Source organism: Lathyrus oleraceus, chromosome 3 (assembly GCF_024323335.1).
Source record: "Lathyrus oleraceus cultivar Zhongwan6 chromosome 3, CAAS_Psat_ZW6_1.0, whole genome shotgun sequence".
Lineage (NCBI taxonomy): Eukaryota > Viridiplantae > Streptophyta > Magnoliopsida > Fabales > Fabaceae > Lathyrus > Lathyrus oleraceus.
Genome location: NC_066581.1, coordinates 257,715,529 through 257,736,544, shown reverse-complemented (window position 1 = coordinate 257,736,544; position 21,016 = coordinate 257,715,529). Strand labels below are relative to the sequence as shown.

At 36.3% G+C, this 21,016-nt stretch overlaps 2 protein-coding genes across 2 annotated transcripts; one reads left to right on the top strand and one right to left on the bottom strand.

Moving 5' to 3' along the window:
- Positions 1 to 1,325: 1,325 nt before the first annotated feature.
- Positions 1,326 to 2,590, top strand: LOC127126745 (probable 2-oxoglutarate-dependent dioxygenase AOP1). Its single transcript, XM_051055732.1, has 3 exons — positions 1,326 to 1,735; positions 1,812 to 2,136; positions 2,239 to 2,590. Exons 1-3 carry the CDS (start codon positions 1,374 to 1,376, stop codon positions 2,485 to 2,487), a joined length of 936 nt encoding a protein of 311 aa, XP_050911689.1. The 5' UTR covers positions 1,326 to 1,373; the 3' UTR covers positions 2,488 to 2,590.
- Positions 2,591 to 17,513: 14,923 nt separating this feature from the next.
- LOC127126744 (N-alpha-acetyltransferase MAK3) lies at positions 17,514 to 20,178 on the bottom strand. Its single transcript, XM_051055731.1, has 4 exons — positions 19,821 to 20,178; positions 19,595 to 19,715; positions 19,460 to 19,515; positions 17,514 to 17,980 (listed from the first exon to the last, which is right to left on the bottom strand). Exons 1-4 carry the CDS (start codon positions 20,013 to 20,015, stop codon positions 17,774 to 17,776), a joined length of 579 nt encoding a protein of 192 aa, XP_050911688.1. The 5' UTR covers positions 20,016 to 20,178; the 3' UTR covers positions 17,514 to 17,773.
- Between the last annotated feature and the right edge of the window lie 838 nt (positions 20,179 to 21,016).

Genomic DNA, 21,016 nt, shown 5'->3' with positions numbered 1-21,016 from the left:
GCTTTTAATGGGAAGAAGAAGATGCAACGATTATAATTTCATTTACTATACACACCAATTTTCTGATTTTTTTTTTAAAATGCTACGTTTTGTGTGGTGGCACCCCTCGCAAACTCAACGGTCAAAGTTTGCTGAGGGTAGCCCCTCACAAAATTCTATCAGGTTCTGAACAACAACAACTTTTGACCGAATCAATACTCCCTATTGCGTGGGGTTACCCCTCACAAAATCAAACGTGTCAGTTTGCGTAGGGTTACCCGTCGCAAACGTTCATCAACTCACCGCTCCAAAAATTTGAGTAAATATTTGTTTCCCTTCCGAGGTGACCTCTCGTACATTTGTTTTTATTTTTTATTTTTAATTCTTTTCTCTATTACGAGGGAAGCCCCTCGTAATAATGTTTTTTATTTTTAGTTTTTTGTTTTCTATTTTGCAAGGGGTTAGATCTGGAAAATGCGATTTTTCAGTGAGGTGTTTAACTGCATGCAAAAAAATCTGGCTATAGACATCTTTTTTTTTTGTAGTGATCAACATTAGATATCTCTACAATATTTATAGGCTCATCACCTGCGTTGGACATTGCTAAATAAAGAGTCGGTCTGATGTTCTGAAAGACTTCCGTTGTTGTGCTCTAGCAAGCCTATGGGGCATCTCTTTCGTACAGGTCGTAGACCCAAAAACAAAAAGGTCCATTTATCCATCCAAAAGTGTATCTTCCAATGGGTTGACAATTCAGTGTGCCTACAAGTATTTAGACTGAAACTCGATGCACTCCATAAACTCAATATAAGTCACCAATAGTGCCAACAAGGAGACAAATCGTTATTTTAGTATGACAAATTTGAGAAATTCGGAATTTAAGATTGTTTTTCTCACCAACAAAAAAAACTATTTTTCTAATCCTAATACGACCCCTCTAGTTATATAAATGAAACATATGTACTAAGATAATTAAGCCTCTCTTCACATACTAAGTGAATCCAATATCCAACTAACAACAACTCACAGATAGCCTGAAACCATAAGCCAAACACTGCTTGCTTGCTACAACAAGTTCTATCACTAACAAGTATTAACTAAAATAAAAGTAACATGACAACCCTAAAACCTCAAAAGTGTGCCTCAACTCGACTACTCGAGTATCACGAGGCTACATATTATATAACATGCTGTCGTTGACCCACGATAAGCGTAGAGCATATCCAAATGCATCAATCACATGGCTACTTAAATTTCAGTGTATCAATCAATATACATTATAAAATGTACAGGCGCATCACGGGGCTATTTCAATATTATCAACATATAGTACTTTCGTATTCTATTATATAACTATCACCAAAACTTACCAATTAAATGGAAACTGAGAAGATATGGGCTCAGAAACCTCTCAAAAGCTTCCAGCTATTGACTTCACCAACATCAACTTGGCCAATAGGGAGTTGGTTAAGTCCCAAGTCTACGAAGCACTAGTAGAATATGGTTGTTTTGAAGCCACTTTTGATAAAATTCCTTTAGACCTTTGCAAAGCCATGTTTGGTTCAATACAAGAGTTTTTTGATCTTCCTATAGAGATTAAAACACTCGATGTGTGCAAGATGAATCATCAAGGTTATGTTGGGCAATCTCCTGTAATACCACTTTTTGAAAGCATTGGTATTGACCATGCAAATATTTTTGAGAGAGTAAAAACCATAACCGACATCTGGTGGCCTCAAGGAAACCCTAATTTTAGGTACTTTACATGCATTTATAACTAAAAATACTTTCTAAATATACTTTTACCCATTTATTTTGATTTATTTTTGCAGCAAAACTATAAATTCCTTCACTGTGAAGCTAGCAGAGTTGAATGAGATGATTAGGAAGATGATTTTGGAAAGTTTAGGTGTTGAAAAGTACATAGAACAGCACATGAACTCAACTGATTACCTTCTCCGAGTTATGAAATACAAAAGTCCACAAACCAATGACAAAAAATTAGGCCTACTAACACACACAGATCAGTCCCTTGTGACCATATTGCACCAAAATCAAGTGGGGGGTTTAGAAGTAATGACAAAAGATGAGAAATGGATAAGCTACAGGCCTTTTTCTTCACATAGCTTCCTAGTTATAGTTGGTGATTCATTTAATGTAAATTTTCTAATGTCAATAGATTTAATCTTGATGCCGTAGACCAAACCGAGGTCATAAACATTTAACTTTTGTTAATATTGTTGTGCTATGATTTTGCAGGCATGGTCAAACGGGAGGTTGCATTCACCATTCCATCGAGTGATGATGCGCGGAAGTGACACAAGATATTCTTTAGGGCTGTTCACTCTCCCTAAAAAAGGTTGTATTGTTAATGCTCCAGATGAGTTGGTGGACGAGGAACACCCTTTGCTCTTTAAGCCTTTTGATTTTGTCGAGTTCCTCAACTATCGTTACTCCGAAAAAGGTCTTAGAGATCCATTTTCTCTACGCACTTACTGTGGTGTTTGATCTTATAACTTACATTTTTAAGACTGTACTGAAATAAAATTTGTTTTGTTTTGTCCTAAGCAATTTACCTTATAGATTGGATGCTAGTATATGTTTGAAGTCATTGCGTTTGTAGCGTGATTTTGTCTTGTTGTGTTCAACTATTTATATCATCATCGACTCTTCAAGTTTTGTTGGGAAATGAATATACAACCGAAATAAAATTTTGGCATCCAACTTGCATGAATCTATAAAAGACCTAAAACTTTGATGTCGTAGCCTAAACTGAGGTAATGAACATTTAAAATTTTGTTAATATGTGAGTTTATTAACAAAGTCATCACAATAAGAAGCATCGGAGTAAGCAGTCGACATGGAAGAGAGTTTTCTTTTAGGATGAGGAAATTACTCCAAATAGCATGGACCCGAGCAGACTATTACATTATGCTAGTCTCGAGAAACGAACCAACAGCGAGGATTGTTCAACTATTAGAGATGATTGGAAATCAGTCTAAGGATGAAACATAGCAAGAAGGAACGGTGTAATTCACCAAGTCCTGCATTACTCACATACCATAAAAGGATGAAAGGGATAACGAAGGGAACGTCATGGAAGTGGGTATAGTATACCTCAAACTTATTCAACTTAAGGATAAACGAGCTGCCAATATGGAAATTGTAAATCTTAAGATAATAAGGCTAACCAATAATCATGTGAAGGAAAAAGTATTGAAAATTGTTCCCTTTGAAAACTAGAAATGGAAAGAGGAGCGGTGGTAGGATCAAAGTATAAGAGAATGACAAACTCACTATTTGTTAGGAGTAATTTGTTGAGAGTCGTTGGATGTGCATGTAGTTGAGATCCCTTGTGATCATCAGGATAAGAGTCCCCGTGTGTTGGGAAGCTTCCGGAAAGATTATAATTCCTTAAGGGTGGTTGGTTGTGGTTATCATGTCCATACTTCCAGCGTCTTTTCGGAAGTACCATCATTATGACCTTGGAACCTGAAACACTTGAGTATTTCATGTAAGTTATTTGACACAATTGATAGGGTCTACTTCCTTTTGCATGCTAGAGTATAGTTCTTTAAAAATCAACATTATTTTTTTAGTTTTTTTCTCAGTTTAATGGTTATCTTCTTCTTTGACATTTTGCTTCCCTACTTCTGAAAAAGTTAGTGCATTATAGGTAAATAAAAGAGTGCTCGCAAGTCCCATAAGAATCCACAATCTTCTTGGGTGGGTCTTGTTTACTCCTCCATTGTTTATGTTTTTGCTAGAGAATATGATCTTGATAGGGCCTATCTTGACTTAGGTCCACCTTCACACTCGGGAGTCTTAATCTCGAACGAAAGTGAAAGGATATGCAATAGGTATGAAGATTGCGCCGTCCATTTTTATGAATGCGCCTTATCGGTTATGGGTCTTAGCCTTCCTTTTATTGCTTTCAAGATGGAAGTTCTAAACCATCTGGTAATGGCTCATTTACAACTCCATCCAACATGTTGGACGTATGTGAAAGTCAACCAGTATTGGTGCGAATACTTGAAGGGGAAGCCTTCTCGGACCCTTTTCTTTCATCTCTTTCGATGTCTTCGTAGTCTTGCAACTCGGAGGCGTAGTAGAGGATTAATCTCTCTGGGCTTGACCGTCTGGGGCTTTAGAACTCTTCCTAAGTTGAAGTCCAATTTTATTTAGTTACCCTCATCCATCTTAAGGCTTACACTACAGTTTGCGCTATTAAGGATGATATATATGCTAATTTGTTCACCAAGTATTTAATTGAGAGTCACTTTCTTACGAGGGAACAAAGTATATTATGTATATAAAGAAGAGAATCTCACTATAGAATATTTGTACCTGGTAGCTGGGAATTTTCCTAAGTGTTGGAAAACCTAGTCTTCAAGTAGACAGTGAAGACGTTCGACAGAGTTTGTCAAGTCGAAGTGTCGAAGCCACGTTTAAAGACTTAGTGAAATTCTTGAAGATAAGAAATGGGGTTTTTTCGACAAGTCATGGTTGATTCGAAATCGACAGCGACAAAGATCTTCCAAGGAGGGAGATTCAAAGTTCAAACATCTCATGTAAGCGTATTTTGGCTCTACTGTGAAAGACGTGGAAGCAAGCGAGGAGAATTGAGCATGCGATGAAGACGCGTAGACAATTGAGAGTGACACGTAGCAGCGACGGTTATTTTATTTAGCATTATATATAGTAGTTCTAATGATAGGATTCAGGGTGTTGAGTTGTATAGAAAAACCACTAAAACTCAGAAGTATCCGTGTTACGGAGTGAAAATGAATTCTCAAGCCAAAATGTATGAGTTCAGTTACCAAATTACTTTTCAGTAAAGCTTTTACCTTTCGTCAAGTCTTTATCTTCCTTAACATTTCCTGCATCTTTACTCCCTCTCAAACCTTTACTTTTCCTGCAACCTTTTAAATACTTGTCCTTTATCCTTCAACGCCATTTACTTTTCTTTATAGTCTTTATACAATTTAATTCCTATCATTTTCTTTCAAGCCCTTTTTACTCAAACCTTTTGTTACAACTACCCAGATTTTGGCTTCATCAAAATCATTAGACGTTTATCAAACGTTACATCATTTTTTATAAATATTACAAAGAAACAACATAATTAGCACATGTCTTGGGATTCACTGGTTGATCCCTTAAGTCACTTTTTGCAATAAAAATAGGACAATGCTTATTTACTAATTTTCACAATAATCAGTACCAGAAGAAAATGTTAATGTGCTTTATTAGCGACCTAGGTTACTTCGGGGGAGGTGCCTCTACAGATGACGTTAATGATGACTTCTCGACAAGTGTACCAATAATGGCGCAGTAATAAAAAGATCAAATCCGCGGGGACTGTTATTTAACAAGACAATAGTGTGCAATATTTAGAAAATACTAATTTGGAGGGTTTTCGAGTTTTAATTGTGAAAAGAAAATAAAGTGTTCTGTCAATAATACAAAAGTGGTTAAGTTTTGTACAGAATCCCATATTTCACTATTGTTGATGTTTGATGTATTACATGAATGAGATTATGGATGACAGTTCATCATTGCATATATTTAGTTGAAGAATCAGAGCAAAACAAGTGAAAGTTGAGCTAAAATGAAGAAGGTTGACCAAAGACTGAGGAAAAAATAGCTAAGTGTGAAAATTGTGGACTTAGTAAAAATTTGAGTGAAAAGGGGAGCAAAAGCATGCAACCACTAAAATAATCGCGTGCACCATCACGCACGCGATAGGGTCATTAAAGCTGCACCGCGCACGATGCAAGGTATCATGCGCGCGACAGGTATTTTTATAGGTTTTTCTGACGCATTATGGTCCATTATGATATTTTTAAAAGTGAATTTGTTACACTTTCACAAGGGTTACGAATTTGGGAGATGAAGGCACGATTTTGAGAGCACAAATGGTGATATTTATAGCATTTGAAGCCATTTGAGGCTATTACTTCAACAATATAGACAAGCGCAACGTCAACAACTACGTCACAAGGGGTCATTCCCCCGCCACAACCAAGCGTCCCTATACCAACTCCCTTGGGAGGCATTGGAAGTGGATATCCAAGACCACCCTTCCAAATAAGATTTACAATGCCCTGACTAGGAAGAGAGATTCCATATGGTATGCCTACGTCGATGATGGTGGGTCTAAATAGCAATCAGTCGTCGTATTCGGATATCGTAGCGGTTGGGAGGTTATCATTTAATAGACATAACGTTTCTGCATCGAACGCAAGCGAAGTTTTTAAGCCAGGGGGAATCAGTTATATTCCTCATGATACACCATCATTAAATTCGACATCCATAATGGCCATGAGGCAGAAAATGGATGAGAGTAACCATGAGTTAGTAAATACTCTAACCCAACAAATGGGAACAATATTTAACCATTTAATTACAAATACTAATCAAAGTTATGAAGCATTGGCAAACTAGATGGGTTGAATAGACAATTTCTTTGGTGCCCCTCAAGCCCAGACGCGACCAACGCCCCAATGTCGGATGCTAGGCAAGTCGAAATTCCTGAAATAAGAACTGCCCAAAATCTAGGGCAACCCCGAGGATTTCGACAAGTAGATCCAAATAGGGACGAAGAGGGGTACATAGCGCAACACAATCCTAGGCCCATTATAGTGTAGAGGAATCACAATGTTGACCATGTACTAAGAAATGTCCAATGAAATAATATCGTAGGACAAAACAATATAGTTGCCATTGTCGAAGTGATTATGGCACAAAATGGGTTCAATATGGGTTTGCATAGACCCATTTTTCGTGTCCCTAAATTCATCAAGTTCTCTGGTGAGACCAATGAGTCCATTGTGGAACATGTCGCCAGATACCAAAGTAAGGCGGGCGACATGGTGAATAACGAGAACCTGAAAATGAAATATTTTCCCTCGTTGCTAGCGAAGAATGTGTTTACATTGTTTATGACGCTACCTCCAAATTCCATACACACTTGGAGTCAATTGGAAAAAATCTTTCATGAACAGTTTTACATGGGTCAATCAAAGATAAGCTTGAAAGAACTGGCCAGTGTGAAAAGAAATATTCACGAGTTTATAGACGAATACCTCAATAGTTTTATATTGCTCAAGGTGGGGTGTTTCACCCAAGTCCCAAAGCATGAATTGGTCGAAATGGCCGTTAGTGGCCTAGACTATTCTATTAGAAAGAAATTAGATACCCAATATTTGAGGGATATGGTCCAACTGGCCAATAGAGTTCGACGAGTTGAGCGGTTGAAGGTTGAGAAAGCTAGAAGCAATAAGTTCCATAGGAAAGAGAAAATAGCTTATATAGGAAGGGAAGACTATTCCTCCGACATGAGTGATGAGTGTGTCACCGAAGGGGAAATAAATATGGCTGAGTTAAAGCCAGGACCCCTGTATAAGTGTAATTTTTGAAACCCTCAAATGGTAAAAATCCTGTTGAACCGGTAAATAATGATAAGTTCGTTACTAAGACTTATACATTCGACATTACAAAGTATGATAAAAAATTTGATTTACTAGTTTCTAATGGGAAAATAATAGTACCACCAGATTCAAAGATAATCCCTTTAGAACAAAGAAAAAAGAGGGGATTTTGTAAGTATCATAACTTTCTTGGTCATAAAACCTCACAGTGTATTATTTTCAGGGATTTGGTTCAAAAAGCTCTGAAAGAGGGAAGGCTGCAGTTCGGAGAGAAAAACAAAACCTCAAAATGCAAGTGGATACTAACCCATTGTAGGCGGAGGAGGCGAATTATGCCGAGCCTTTCGAATTCATGATGGTCGATGCTACTGATGGATCGACAAAGAAGGGATCAAATGCAGGTTCCTCAAAAGATGCTGACTTGATGAGGCAGTCTATCCAGACAATGAGGAAAATCTGGTCGACTTCTTGCAAAGGTGCAAGATTTTGCACTCAAGGACAATGATATGCCCTCATTACAGTGTAGTGTTTGATGAAGAGGTTGCTCTGAAGATTGAGGGATCTCGACCAAGAAAGTTATGATGATGTTGGTGTTCCACATAAGATTGACACGTACCACAAGGTTTTCACTCAGCAGGGTCGAAAGACCTATAAACCTGTTGCAAACGTACCCAGGGATGTATTGGTAAAACCTATTGGATATAGGGGTGGTGGTCAACCCAAGTGGACCGAAATCAACCCTAAAGTGGCTCTTTCTAGCTAGTTGAAGGCAAAGGCCATTGGTAACATAGCACATGTTCCCAAAGGTTATAAAGGGAAAAAACCTGTGACCAGGATGCAGTGGAGGCGTCATCATAGGAATAAGAAGGCCCAAAGGGAGGCCTTAGTGCTGAAGACTCTGACTCAGCCTCCTACTGGAAAGGGAGTCGAAAAAATAGCCAACAAAAGGCCACTTCCAGAGATACCATTGTGTACAGCAACCCCAGAGGGGGAAGAACCAACTTTACCATCACCTTTTAATGGCGTGGTCGAAGAGAGGACAACTATGTTTGAAAAAACTGACCTAGGAATGACATACCATCTGAAACCTTTGTTCAATATGGAAAAAATTGAGGGAATCCACATCATCAAAGTTTTCATCAACAAAGGAGCGACAGTGAATTTGATATCGCATTCATTGCTCATGAAGATTGGAAAAAGTTATTTCGATTTACAACAACACAACATCATGCTATCCAAATAGGAATGGAAGGTTAGCTACATCTTGGGAGTCATCCAGTTCGACTTATCTGTAGGATCGGTAACTAGGTCAATGTTGGTTATGGTCATACCTTCTAAGGCCAACTATAATATGCTCATAGGAAGTGAGTGGATACATGGCATTGTACAATGCCATCGACTTTGCATTATAGAATAACTATTTGGAGACTATATGGGGTTGTTGAAAATGTTGAGGCAGATAAAAGTTATTATCTGGAAAATGCTAGATAAGTCAACCGAAATGACTTTGAGAGGAACTTGGCTAAAATACCCCCATGTTACCCTACGTCTGATACCTATATTCTAATAAAGGGTGCGACGTATTCGTTAAACCTCCATCCTAACCATGGTTTCCTGTGGGATCAGGAAGATCCTGGTGAAAGTGCAGATGGGGAGATTCCACCAATAGGGTGGACTATGGTTGATGAGCCCAATGATTGAGCCAAGTACCATGGTCAGAATTTTGGCCTATATGGATGAAAATAAATTAAAAGCAACCTTTAAGGCTGAGTTTTGTCAAAACATGGCACCAGAGGCCATGGGACTTTTGAAGCCTGAAACTTCTGGAGATGGCCCAATGGGACAAGAAACAACTTCAGAAAGTTGGATGCTCGACTGCATCTATGATGATGAGCCTTTGGAGTTCGAAAAGGACCCAACAAAATTTTATATGAAGATGCATGCACAAGATCCTATATAAGAGGTTGATCTCGGAGATAGGGGCATCAATAGGCCTACCTATATCATCACTAAAGTCAAATACCATCTGAAGAAAGATGTTGTCAAACTGTTGAAGGAGTTTAAGGATTGCTTTGCATGGGACTATGACGAAATGCCAGGACTGAGTCAAGGTATGATGGAACATCGTTTACCAATTCGACCAGGGAAAAAGCCAGTAAAGCAATAGCCCAGAAGGTTCGCTCCAGAGATTATGTCCAAGATCAAACAAGAGGTCGAAAGGCTTCTCAAGATCAAGTTCATTCGAACGGCCAGGCATGTCGAATGGTTAGCTAATATCGTTCTTGTAATAAAAAAGAATAGAACTCTTAGAGTTTGCATAGACTTTAGAGATTTGAATAGTGTTACACCTGAGGATGAATATCCTATGCCAGTGGCAGAAATGTTGGTTAATTATGCACATGCCATGAATACTTAAGTTTGTTGGATGGGTATTCAGGGTACAACCATATCTTCATAGCTGAAAAGGATATACCAAACACTTCCTTTCGATGCCCTGATGCATTAGGAACATATGAGTGGGTTGTAATGCCCTTTGGTTTGAAAATGTCGGGGCAACCTACCAAAGAGCCATGAATTCTATGTTTCATGACTTCATAGACATGTTTATGCAAGTCTACATCGATGATATAGTAATTAATAGGAAATGTCCACCTTGGCCATCGTCTACAATCCTTTGAAAGGATGAGGAAATATGGATTAAAAATGAATCCATTAAAGTGTGTTTTTTGTGTTCAAGCAGGTGACTTCTTGGGCTTTGTCATTCACAAAAAGGAATTGAAATCAATGAGAACAAGACAAAGGCCATCTTAGACACTAAGCCACATTCGATGAAGAAACAATTGCAGTCGTTATTGGGAAAGATCAACTTCTTAAGAAGTTTCATCTTAAATCTAAGTGGAAAGACTCATACTTTTTCACCATTGCTTCGACTAAAGAAGGAAGACGAATTCAGATGGGATGACAAACACCAGAAGACTTTTGAAGAAATCAAGGCATATTTGATAAAGCCTTTCATCCTGCTACCACCAATAAGGAGCAAGTCCATGAAGTTGTACATATATGCGTCAAGTTCTTCAATTGGAATATGTTAGCCCAAGAGGACGAAAATGGCGTCAAAAGAGACGTGTATTACCTTAGTAGGGTTCTAAATGACGCATAAACTAGACATAATGACATAGATAAATTGTGCTTATGTTTATATTTCTCATGTACAAAGCTAAAGCATTATATCAAACTTATCGATGTACAAATATTTTGCCATTACGATATAATTAAACGCATGTTATTGAAACTTATCCTGCATCGTCAAATAGGAAAGTGGGCATTAGTCCTTACTGAGTACTCTTTAATATATTGTCCTGTAAAAGTTGTTAAGGGACAAATTGTTGTCGACTTTATTGTCGACCACTCTGTAGCCGAAGCGAATCAAAATTATGCCGCGACAAAGCCCTGGAAATTGTATTTTGATGGCTCCCGCCATAAAGATGGCACAGGAGTAGGAATCCTTATAATTTCTCTAGAAGATATTCCCACCAAGTTTATGTTTAAAATGAAAGGAGAGTATTCCAACAATGAGGCTAAATATGAAGCCTTTATAACGGGAATCCAAACATTACTAGACTTGGGGGGAAAAGATGTCAAAATTAAAGGAGATTCTGAGCTTGTCATCAAGCAGTTGAGAAAAGAATACAAATGCATCAAGGAGCACTTTACAATATATTTTATCACGGAAAACTCTTTGCTAAAACGTTTCGACAATGTGACTCTCGATCACATACCCCGTATAGAAAACAAAGAAGCCAATGAGTTGGCTCAGATCACGTCGGGGTACACATTGTCTAAGGAAAACTTAGAGAATTTGTCAAAGTTAAGGAAAAGTTAATCTCCAATGAATACCCAACAGAGATGTTGTCAACGTCAAAACTTTGGGGGTAAAGGAGATAGAACTATAAAGTTTGAAAAATCATGAAAATTTTCAAAATTTTGGAACTTCCGAAGTTTTGGCCATTGACTCCATGCTGAGTAATAATTGGCGAAAACTCATTGTCGAATACCTGTTAAATCCTACAAGGATGACAGAGCGGAAGATAAAGTATAGAGCTTTAAGTTACATAGTGATGGGGAATGAGATATTCAAGAAAACCCCAAAGGGAGTTTTGCTTAAGTGTTTGGGAGAAAGTGAGGCATACTTAGAAATCTCGGAGGTTCACGGAGGATCATGTGGTTCCCATCAAAAAATGGTTGTTATTTCGACTAGGAGTGTATTGGCCAACTATACTGAAAGATTGCATAAATTTTGCCACAGGATATCAAGAGTGCCAAAAGTACTCAGGGATCCAACATGTCCCTGCAAGTGAATTGCACTCCATAGTCAAATCGTGGTCTTTTAGAGGGTGGGCTTTAGACGTAATATGTGAGATTAAGCCCTCATCATCGAAAGGTCATAGATATATCTTGGTGGGAATAGATTATTTCACTAAGTGGATCGAGGCTATACCCATATCTAATGTCAACCAAGATGTCGTGATAACTTTTATCCAGCATCATATCATATACAGATTTGGAATACCTGAAACGATCACTACAGATCAAGGATCAATATTCACATGTCGAAAGATGGCATAATTCGCCGTAGAAGTTGGATTCAGGTTGTTAACCTCGACGTTATATTATGCCCAAGCAAATGGCCAGGTCGAAGCGACAAATAAGATGATAATTAGCTTGACAAAAATCATGTATATCAAAAGCCAAAGAATTAGAATATAACATTAGACCAGGTGTTATGAGCTTGTCGAAGCTCTGCAAAAGAGTCAACCAATTCGACACCCTCCAGACTTACTTATGGACACGACGATGTAGAGATACATCTTCAGTCAGTAAGAATTCAAAGACACTTTGAAATGCCCATAGAATATTATTGGGGTATAATGTTGGACAAACTGATTGATATAGATGAACATAAGTTAGTAGCCTTAGATATTTTTATGAGGCAAAAGAAAAGAGTGGATAAAGCTTATAACAAGAAAGTTAAGGAGAAAAGCTTTGTTACTAGAGACTTAGTATGTAAAGTCATATTTCCCATGGACAAGAAGGATATGTCTTCACTTAGATTTATGGGGAACATCCCCCAAATCCTCTAGAGGATGTACGCGTGGATTTACATGCCGAAGAAGAAAATTCATGCACTTCATGCCTTTAAGATGTTCATGAACTATGTCACAACTCAATTCAACTCAAAACTAAAGGCCATATAGTCAGATATTGGTGGATAATTTAGTCCATTCATAAAGTTTCTTGATGAATTAGGCGTCATTCACATACTCATTTGTCCTCATGCATCACACCAAAATGGAACAGTGGAAAGAAAGCACATACAAATTGTTGGAATGGGATTAACTCTCTTGGCTCATGCATCCTTACCTCTTGTCTATAGGACCATAACTTCACCATTGTAGTCTATCTCATCAATTTCTTGCATGCATCAGCTCATTCTAGTTTCTCTTCTCTATATATTTCCTTGTATGACAAGCAACCTAGTTACTTGAAGCTCAAAGTATTTGGCTGCTCGTGCTATCCATACTTAAGGCCCTATAATTAACACATACTGGATTTAAGAAGCACCAAGTGTGTTTATTTAGGCATCTCTCCTACACACAAGTTCCACAAATGCATGAACAAGGATGGTAGAATTTTCATCTCAAAGGATGTCAAATTTAATGAAGAAGAATTTCCCTACTTGAGCCTACAAACTCAACCAGTCACAAATATAACTAAGTCTCATAAATCACATATGCCTTGTCTCAATCGTTCTTTTCATGTACAATGTCCCATTCCATCCATCCAAGCATCAGACCCCGCATCTCATAACCAAAATTCAAATGACTCGCCTGAAGCTACACATATAACTACTAGTCTTCAACCTGACTCTATACCACCACAGCAGGCCCAGCCTATACCTACAACCTCAAGCTCACTAATACCTAACGGTTCTTACAATGATGTAATTATGTCCACTGGAGATTCTCTTGAGTCAGTTATACTACATTACTTTACACAATAAGACATCAATCAATCACCCTTAAGTACTACCCCTGAGCCAAATCAATTCAGGCCTGATGATGATTTGACCAATAAGACACCCCAGGATACAAACTCTTCCATTTTCAAATATATTTATTAAACCATTGAGTCTTTGTATCCTTCACTTCACAGTCAACCAATACCACCACATTCACCTATCAACAACCACTTCATGCTTACCAGGGCCAGAACTGGGCACTTCAAATCCAAAGTGTTCCTGGCACATTCGAAGCATACAACAGTCGAACAAGCTCTAGCTAGTCCTGAGTGGCTTAATTTTATGCAAACTAAGTTCAACTTAGTAATTTAAAATGGCACTTGGGACTTAACTTTTCTTCCACCTCAGAGGCAAGCCATAGATTGTATGTGGGTATACAAAGTTAAGGAAAATCATGATGGATCGATCAATAAGCACAAAGCCAAACTTGTGGATAAAGGATTTCATCAATAATAAGGGTTTGATTTCCATGAAACATTATCAATAGTGGTTAAGCCAACCACCATAAGGGTCATACTTTCACTTGCTCTCATTTTCAAATGGAACATTCAACAAATAGATGTTAACAATGCCTTCTTGAATGGTGATCTCCAAGAAGAGGTGTACATTAAACAAACACTAGGATTTGTGACAAATGACCCCACTCTTGCATGTAAACTCAAAAAGGTTACATATGGACTCAAACAAGTCCCTAGGTTTGGTATGATAAGCCTCATCAAGCATTACTCTAGTTTGGGTTCACTTCAAGTAAATGCGACCACTCATTCGTCACTTATCAACAACAAAGTGTTACACTTTATGCCTTGGTGCATGTTAATGATATCTTGATTACAGGTACTTCTTCATCACTAATTCGTTATCTCATTTTAAAACTTGATCATAAGTTTGCTCTCAAGAGACTTGGGAAGCCACAATATTTCCTAGAAAACTGAGGTTCATGAGCAGTATAATGGGGCAATACTTCTCACATAAACCAAGTACATAAATGATTTATTGGTCAAAGCAAACATGGTAGGATCCAATGTAGTTAACACACTAATGCTTAGCTCATGCAAACTCGGTAGGCATTGCACTGATATTTTGTTTGATCCTACCAACTAAAGGTCCATAGTTGGTGCATTTCAGTATGTTACACTAACACGGCCAGGCATTGCATTTAGTGTTAACAAGGCTTGTCAATTTATGGTATAATCATTGGAGACACACTGGAGTGCAGTCAAACGCATCCTCTGGCATCTTAATGGAAATGCAGATCATGGCATATTTATTTTCCCAACAGTATGAACGCAGTTACTATCTCTCAAAGCTTATAGTGACTCTGATTGGGCAAGTGATCTCAATGACCAGAGGTCTACATATGGCTCGTATTCTTATCTTGGTCCGAATCACTTATCATGGAGTTCCAAGAAATAATCATTAGTTGCTCATTCGAGTGCAAAAGCGGAGTAGAGAGCACTTACACATATGATTGTTTAGTTGCTATGGATTGAATCCCGCCTTTAATAATTGAATGTCAAGCTGGAAACATCTACGTTACTATATATGTGACAATATTAGTGCAATCATGGTTGCTCATAATTTGATTCTACATGCAATAATTAAACATATTGAACTTGACATCCACTTTGTCTGTGAGAAGGTAGATGTAAACAAGCTTGGCATTCAACACATTCATGGTTCTTTGCAAGTGGCTGATGCGCTCATCAAGCCCTTGTCTCGTACTATTTTTCATGACTCCAAATCCAAGCTCAAACTCGTTCCCTTGGTCTAACTGTTACCTTGTGGGGGGATATTAGAGTTTATAATAATGCTTGTAAAGTTAGTTAAAGTATTAGTTACACTAGTTATAAAAGTTAGTTAGACAAACCCTAACTAATTTAGGAAAGCTTGAACTAGTATATATATATATATATATATATATATATATATATATATATATATATATAAGTATGTGGTGATCTTCATTCAACCATCTTCTTGAATGGTGTTTGTTTTGGGACAAGTTGTAACCATAATTATATAATATACATGCTCTTGTTGGTACACTAATAGTAGCCCTAATTTCACTAAGGTGTGTGACTAGAGTTAGATTATCAATTAACAAACAAACCCAAATTCAGCAGCACATAAAAATCAAACCCTTCAATTAATCATTTTTAAATCAACAGTTTTACATGATTCCTCAAATAATAGCTTAAACTAAATACTTTTGATTATTGCTATCAAAATACCTATCACATATACAAAGTAGAATTAATAAATTCCTGCAACATATTGAAATCCCTATCACATATAAAGTAGAATTAATTTGACATCCATACAACATGATCAACTGGTAGCGGAGGAGGCACGGAGTATCATAGCCGTGAGCGACTGAAGCTATGTTGAAGGGTATATCAGATGGCACTTCAGGGTGTCACATTCTTACATGGTGCATGCTGCTCCAGGAGATCCGTTGAGGTCAACTCATCAAGAGATACTAGAGGAGGAGCACACACAGTTTGATCATGTTGAAGATATCTTACCTAGATGTTGTTGCATTGTGGAGATTACGCAGGCAGACATTGACAGAGGTATCTTCCCTGATGGGTTTTAGTGAGGCGAGTCTTATATGCCATCATGACGGAGGCACATAGGGCATTGGTGTATCGAAGACAGCGCCGAAGGACATGGGGATTGATAGTCGAGGAGGCAAAGCAGGCAGAGGAGGAAGAGGCGATGTATTTCGACATACACAGTAGTGTATTAGTATATAGTAGTATTACTATGGATTGTATTCTATTTTGACATCATGCTACTTTATTATTTTTCTCGATTGTGTTGCCATTTATTGATCTTTATTTATATATGACATTTTTGGACCGTCTGAATTTATGTACGTAATTATTTGTATATCGATTTTATGATTTATATCGCGTCACATAACATGGTACATAACGCTAATAAATCTTCATCTGAATACACGTAAATAATAAATAACTTATGATTCATTATGTGCTGATACTTTACGGAAATGTATCATCGACATTATTATAGAGATGCATTTCCGAAATATTCTAACGTTCAATCAGGATTGGATGCGTTCGGAGATGCATTTCTAAAATCTATGGACATTTTAAAATTTTCACATGGTGACTGAGAAACATATATGGTGCATTAAGAAATCTCATTTTTTTAAAGACATGGCTTACCAGTAAAAACATCTTTTAAATTTTGGATTAATTAATTTTCAAATAAAATTTAAACTACTTAATTAAAATTATTAATAATTAAATAATTATGTAAAAAAATTATTAATTAATACATTATCTTAGTCATCATTTTTAACTCATTAAAAATATTTTTTATTCTAATAATACTTGCACGTCTACAAAATTGAAGGGAGTCAACCGAAAAAATAAAGTTGAAGACAAAAAAAATGAATTTTGAAATGGATGGACTAAAAGTTTAAAAAACATCAAAATAAGAGAATAAAAAAAATATTTTCAAAAGTCAGAGGATTAAAAGTACATTTAAGTCCATAATATCATTATGTTCAAACAATTTTTTTATAATATTTAATGAGAAAAAAGACTATGCACTGATAGTGTAAAAATATTTTACACAGTGCACTATCTTTAATCTCATTTTTAATAGATAAATATACTCCTTTAAACTTCCTAAGTTCTATTTCCTTATTTTTCAAATATCATATGTATAAACTTTCGAATTCATTTTACATGTCAACTTAGATTTTCTAATTTTCTTATCTATTTTTATAAGTTCAAGGATTTTTCTTTTATTTTATAACAATCATTCAAATGGCTCATGATGAAATAGAAGACAATTACTATTATATTTTTTTGGAAGTGTTTATTAGTATTTTCAGAAACAACATTGTTTTATTTGTCTTTTGCTCATATCATAGTAACTGTAACTTTAGATGTTAAATCTGTTTTATTTGCCTGTTGCTCATATCATTGTACGTATAATTTTAGATGTTAAATCAATTACATTCATGTTTAATGTGTAAAATATTTGAATTGTATTGTTGTCAAAAATTTATCTCATTACGGTTCACATCAACTGTGATTTGGAAGATAATTGTTTTTACAATTTCTCTTATATTTTACAACATCCAACGTTAAAGAAAAGTGAAATGCAAATAACAAAAATGTACATAACCTACCAAAACTAGACACACAAAAAACTGATGCACCATAACATAGCATCAGAGTTTATAAATCAATGAGCTCAAAAAGTTGTTTTTGTTAAAAGCACATATTATAATGTATGGAATCAATCATTCAAGAATTTGCGAATCCCTGTGATCACTATGCGCGTGACTCCCGTATTGCGTGTGCAACTCTGGACGAGGAAATAGAAGTTTGAGACGGAAAGCATCGACTCCATTCAAATAGTAGTGAAAGAGACGTTTAGCCCTGATAAAGCCAAGGCGACCATACAACGCAAGTGCTCCTTTATTTGTGACCTCTGCTTCCAATGTAACCTATAACATAAGATCAGGGTTTATGTGATAAGATAGATGGTAAAACATATAAAGATAATCCGTATAAAAAAATTAAAGAAAGGGTTGATAATATTCGGTACTGGGGGACAAGGTTGTCAAGCTCAAGGGTCTATAAGAACTTGTAAAATCACTTAGACTCAAACTCGATGACTTATAAGTGTTTACTCAATACGAATCATGTTTTAATTTTGAACATCTACCATAAAACCTGAACACAATTTACTACATGTTTAGTAAATACTCAACATTATAACAGCAATAAAGCAAACACGCTAACAAAATTGAAGCAAGAATCAATAAATTAAACAATGATGAGTTCATAGATCCAGAAAACAAAAATACCATAGCAACTCATTTGAAAGTCAAACAAACAAATCACAAGATAGGTTCACAAATATATAAAAAGAGCGTGACGGGTTCAATATCAACGGATAAATTGACAGATCAAAAGACTCAAAACTACAGAAGAATGATGGTGGGATTGGGTTTATGAACGGGTGTTTTGGGGAAAATATATGTCCGTTATGAATAGAGGGTTATTCTCTTTATAGAAGCAAGGTTCTGTGGCAGAAGGAACGTTTTTCATCTGTAATCTCTTATTACCATAAATAAAGTTCATATTTCCATCTACCGTTTGTGTTTCTCTTTATTTTCTACTGTTATTGTATTTGAATACTGTTTTGTATAAAAATCTCATGGTTTCTGTATCTTGAGCCTTTCATGCAGGTTGCATAAAAAGGAATTGTGTTTCATGTTAAATTTTTCATTGAAAAGTACCACTCAAGGTTACATGGAATGTTAAATGAAATTGAATATCGGGCAAACTCATTATTGAATAGATAAAAATGTTATGAGCGAGAAGACAAACAATTAGACAAGACACGGTAGAATCAGGGACGGAAACATCACAGACAAAGTCAAGGAGATACTATAGTGAAGAATATGATAGTCTCGCCTTCGGTGATCAGGACATACACGAAGACCCATAGAAACACGAACAAGAAATGCATTTGAGAAGAAGAAAATCCAATAGTTAGAGGTAGAAAGTGGTCAAGGAACACTACACGTATAAGAGGGATTTATCTTTAAATAGTATATTATATCGTTGTTTGATCTTGTAACCGACCCCATCTGGTGGAAATGGCTGCACGGCAAAACCCCAGATTGCCTATTGGATACTGACTAACAAAACAGCCATTCCCATCCTCCGAACTTTCGATACAAAGAATACAATAAACTTTCACAACGTTTCATTTTCAAGTTTTTCATACCAACCAACTAATCTTTCAAGTTTATATTCAGACAAACAAACTAATCTTTCAAGTTCAAAATTACAAAGAAACTAAAAACATTTAGAAATTAAAACTATTTCAACTCTATTTTCCTATAAATTCTTACGAAACAAGCTAACCCAATAACGTCTCAGAATTGGTAATTACATAGAATTATTATACATACCTCATCACAACCAGATTCCATCATCGCTTTGATAGACCTAGTAACAAGTTCTGTAGCTGCATAAAACCAATCAAAACCCAAAATTCAACAATCATAATCACATCACATAAACCCTCAAATAACAAGTGAGTTTACCAATGCCTCTTCCTCTGTAGGGTTTAATAACAACAAGCATAGCAATGTATCCTCTAAAAGTGTTACGATGTTCCCCCATTTTACAAACCACCGTACCCACACATCTACCCTTATGAAACGCCTAAAACAAACCAACCACAGAAAAACTATCAAAATTGAAGTGATTAGCGACAAATTGAGAAAGGATGGAGAAATAAAAAAAGTGAAAAGATGAGAAATTTGGAACCAGGAAAGAAAGATGAGGCCATAGATAGACGAAGTAACGATAAGTGAAGATGGAGTATGGTTCGCTGAGTTCTTCGTCGACGAGGTTCATGATGAGAGGGAGGTGGTGTTCGCCACCGTAGCTGATGTATTCGATGTCGGAATCATTGAAATCTAGTTTGGAGATTTCTGGTTCCTCTTTGTTGGTTGTTTCCATCTCTTGCTCTTCCTTGCTTCTTGCTGTTCTTTGTGTGTGTGTTTTTTTCGAAACAAAAATATGTGTGGCTTCCACGGACGAAATGGGCCTTGATTTTTTTGTTAGCTTGGGTTATATTTTCATGGCCTACTTTACAAAAGAAGAACTCCCACCCTAAGGCTTCCCTATGAAAAACCAAAACCATCCGGAAATACATTTTTGAATACAATCAGCCATTATTCATTTGTTTTTAAGTCATATTCTAATATTATGTCAAAAAATAATATGGAAATGTATCCGGATATTATTTACAGAGATACACTTCCATATACATTTTTAATCAAATAAAAGTCATACTTTTCTCTTTACTAATTTCACTTTTCTTGTCTTAGACTCTCTTAAACACTCTCAAACTCTCTCAACTCACTTTCAAATTTTTACTCTTAACATCCAATTAATCAAAGAGCTCATCATCAAACTCACATTTGATAAGTTTTTTATTCCTCTATACATTTTTTATATCTCTATACATTTGTAGAAATTAGGCATTAAGTTGTGTAATACGTAATTTATATAGATTTATTAACTGAGCAATGTGTTTGATAGGTAGTTTAGATGAGCAATGCATTTTGAACATGTTGGATTTCCATGCATTTCTGTCATTTTCGTGTTTTTCTGAGTTCCAAGTTAATACGAAAATGCACTTCTGTATTTGATCATAATTTAATGTTTCGGAAATTCAGAAATGCATTTTCGTATTTATTTTGTCAACATTGTTTGTCTTTATTTTCATTGTGTTTCATCTAGCTAATGTTCATGCGGTTTAATTATAGGCATTGTGGATGATAATCAATCTAGATTGAGGTACGATAGAGTGTCGTAACATGCATAGGTTTGGAGGGAAAAAGCCTAGCCCTCTAAGGCATCATTCGGTTCTAGTTCATTTGATGTTGACGCATCAACTTCTATGACTCATTCATCTTCTCTTTCGTCTTTTCATATGAGGAAGGTGTCACCACTTA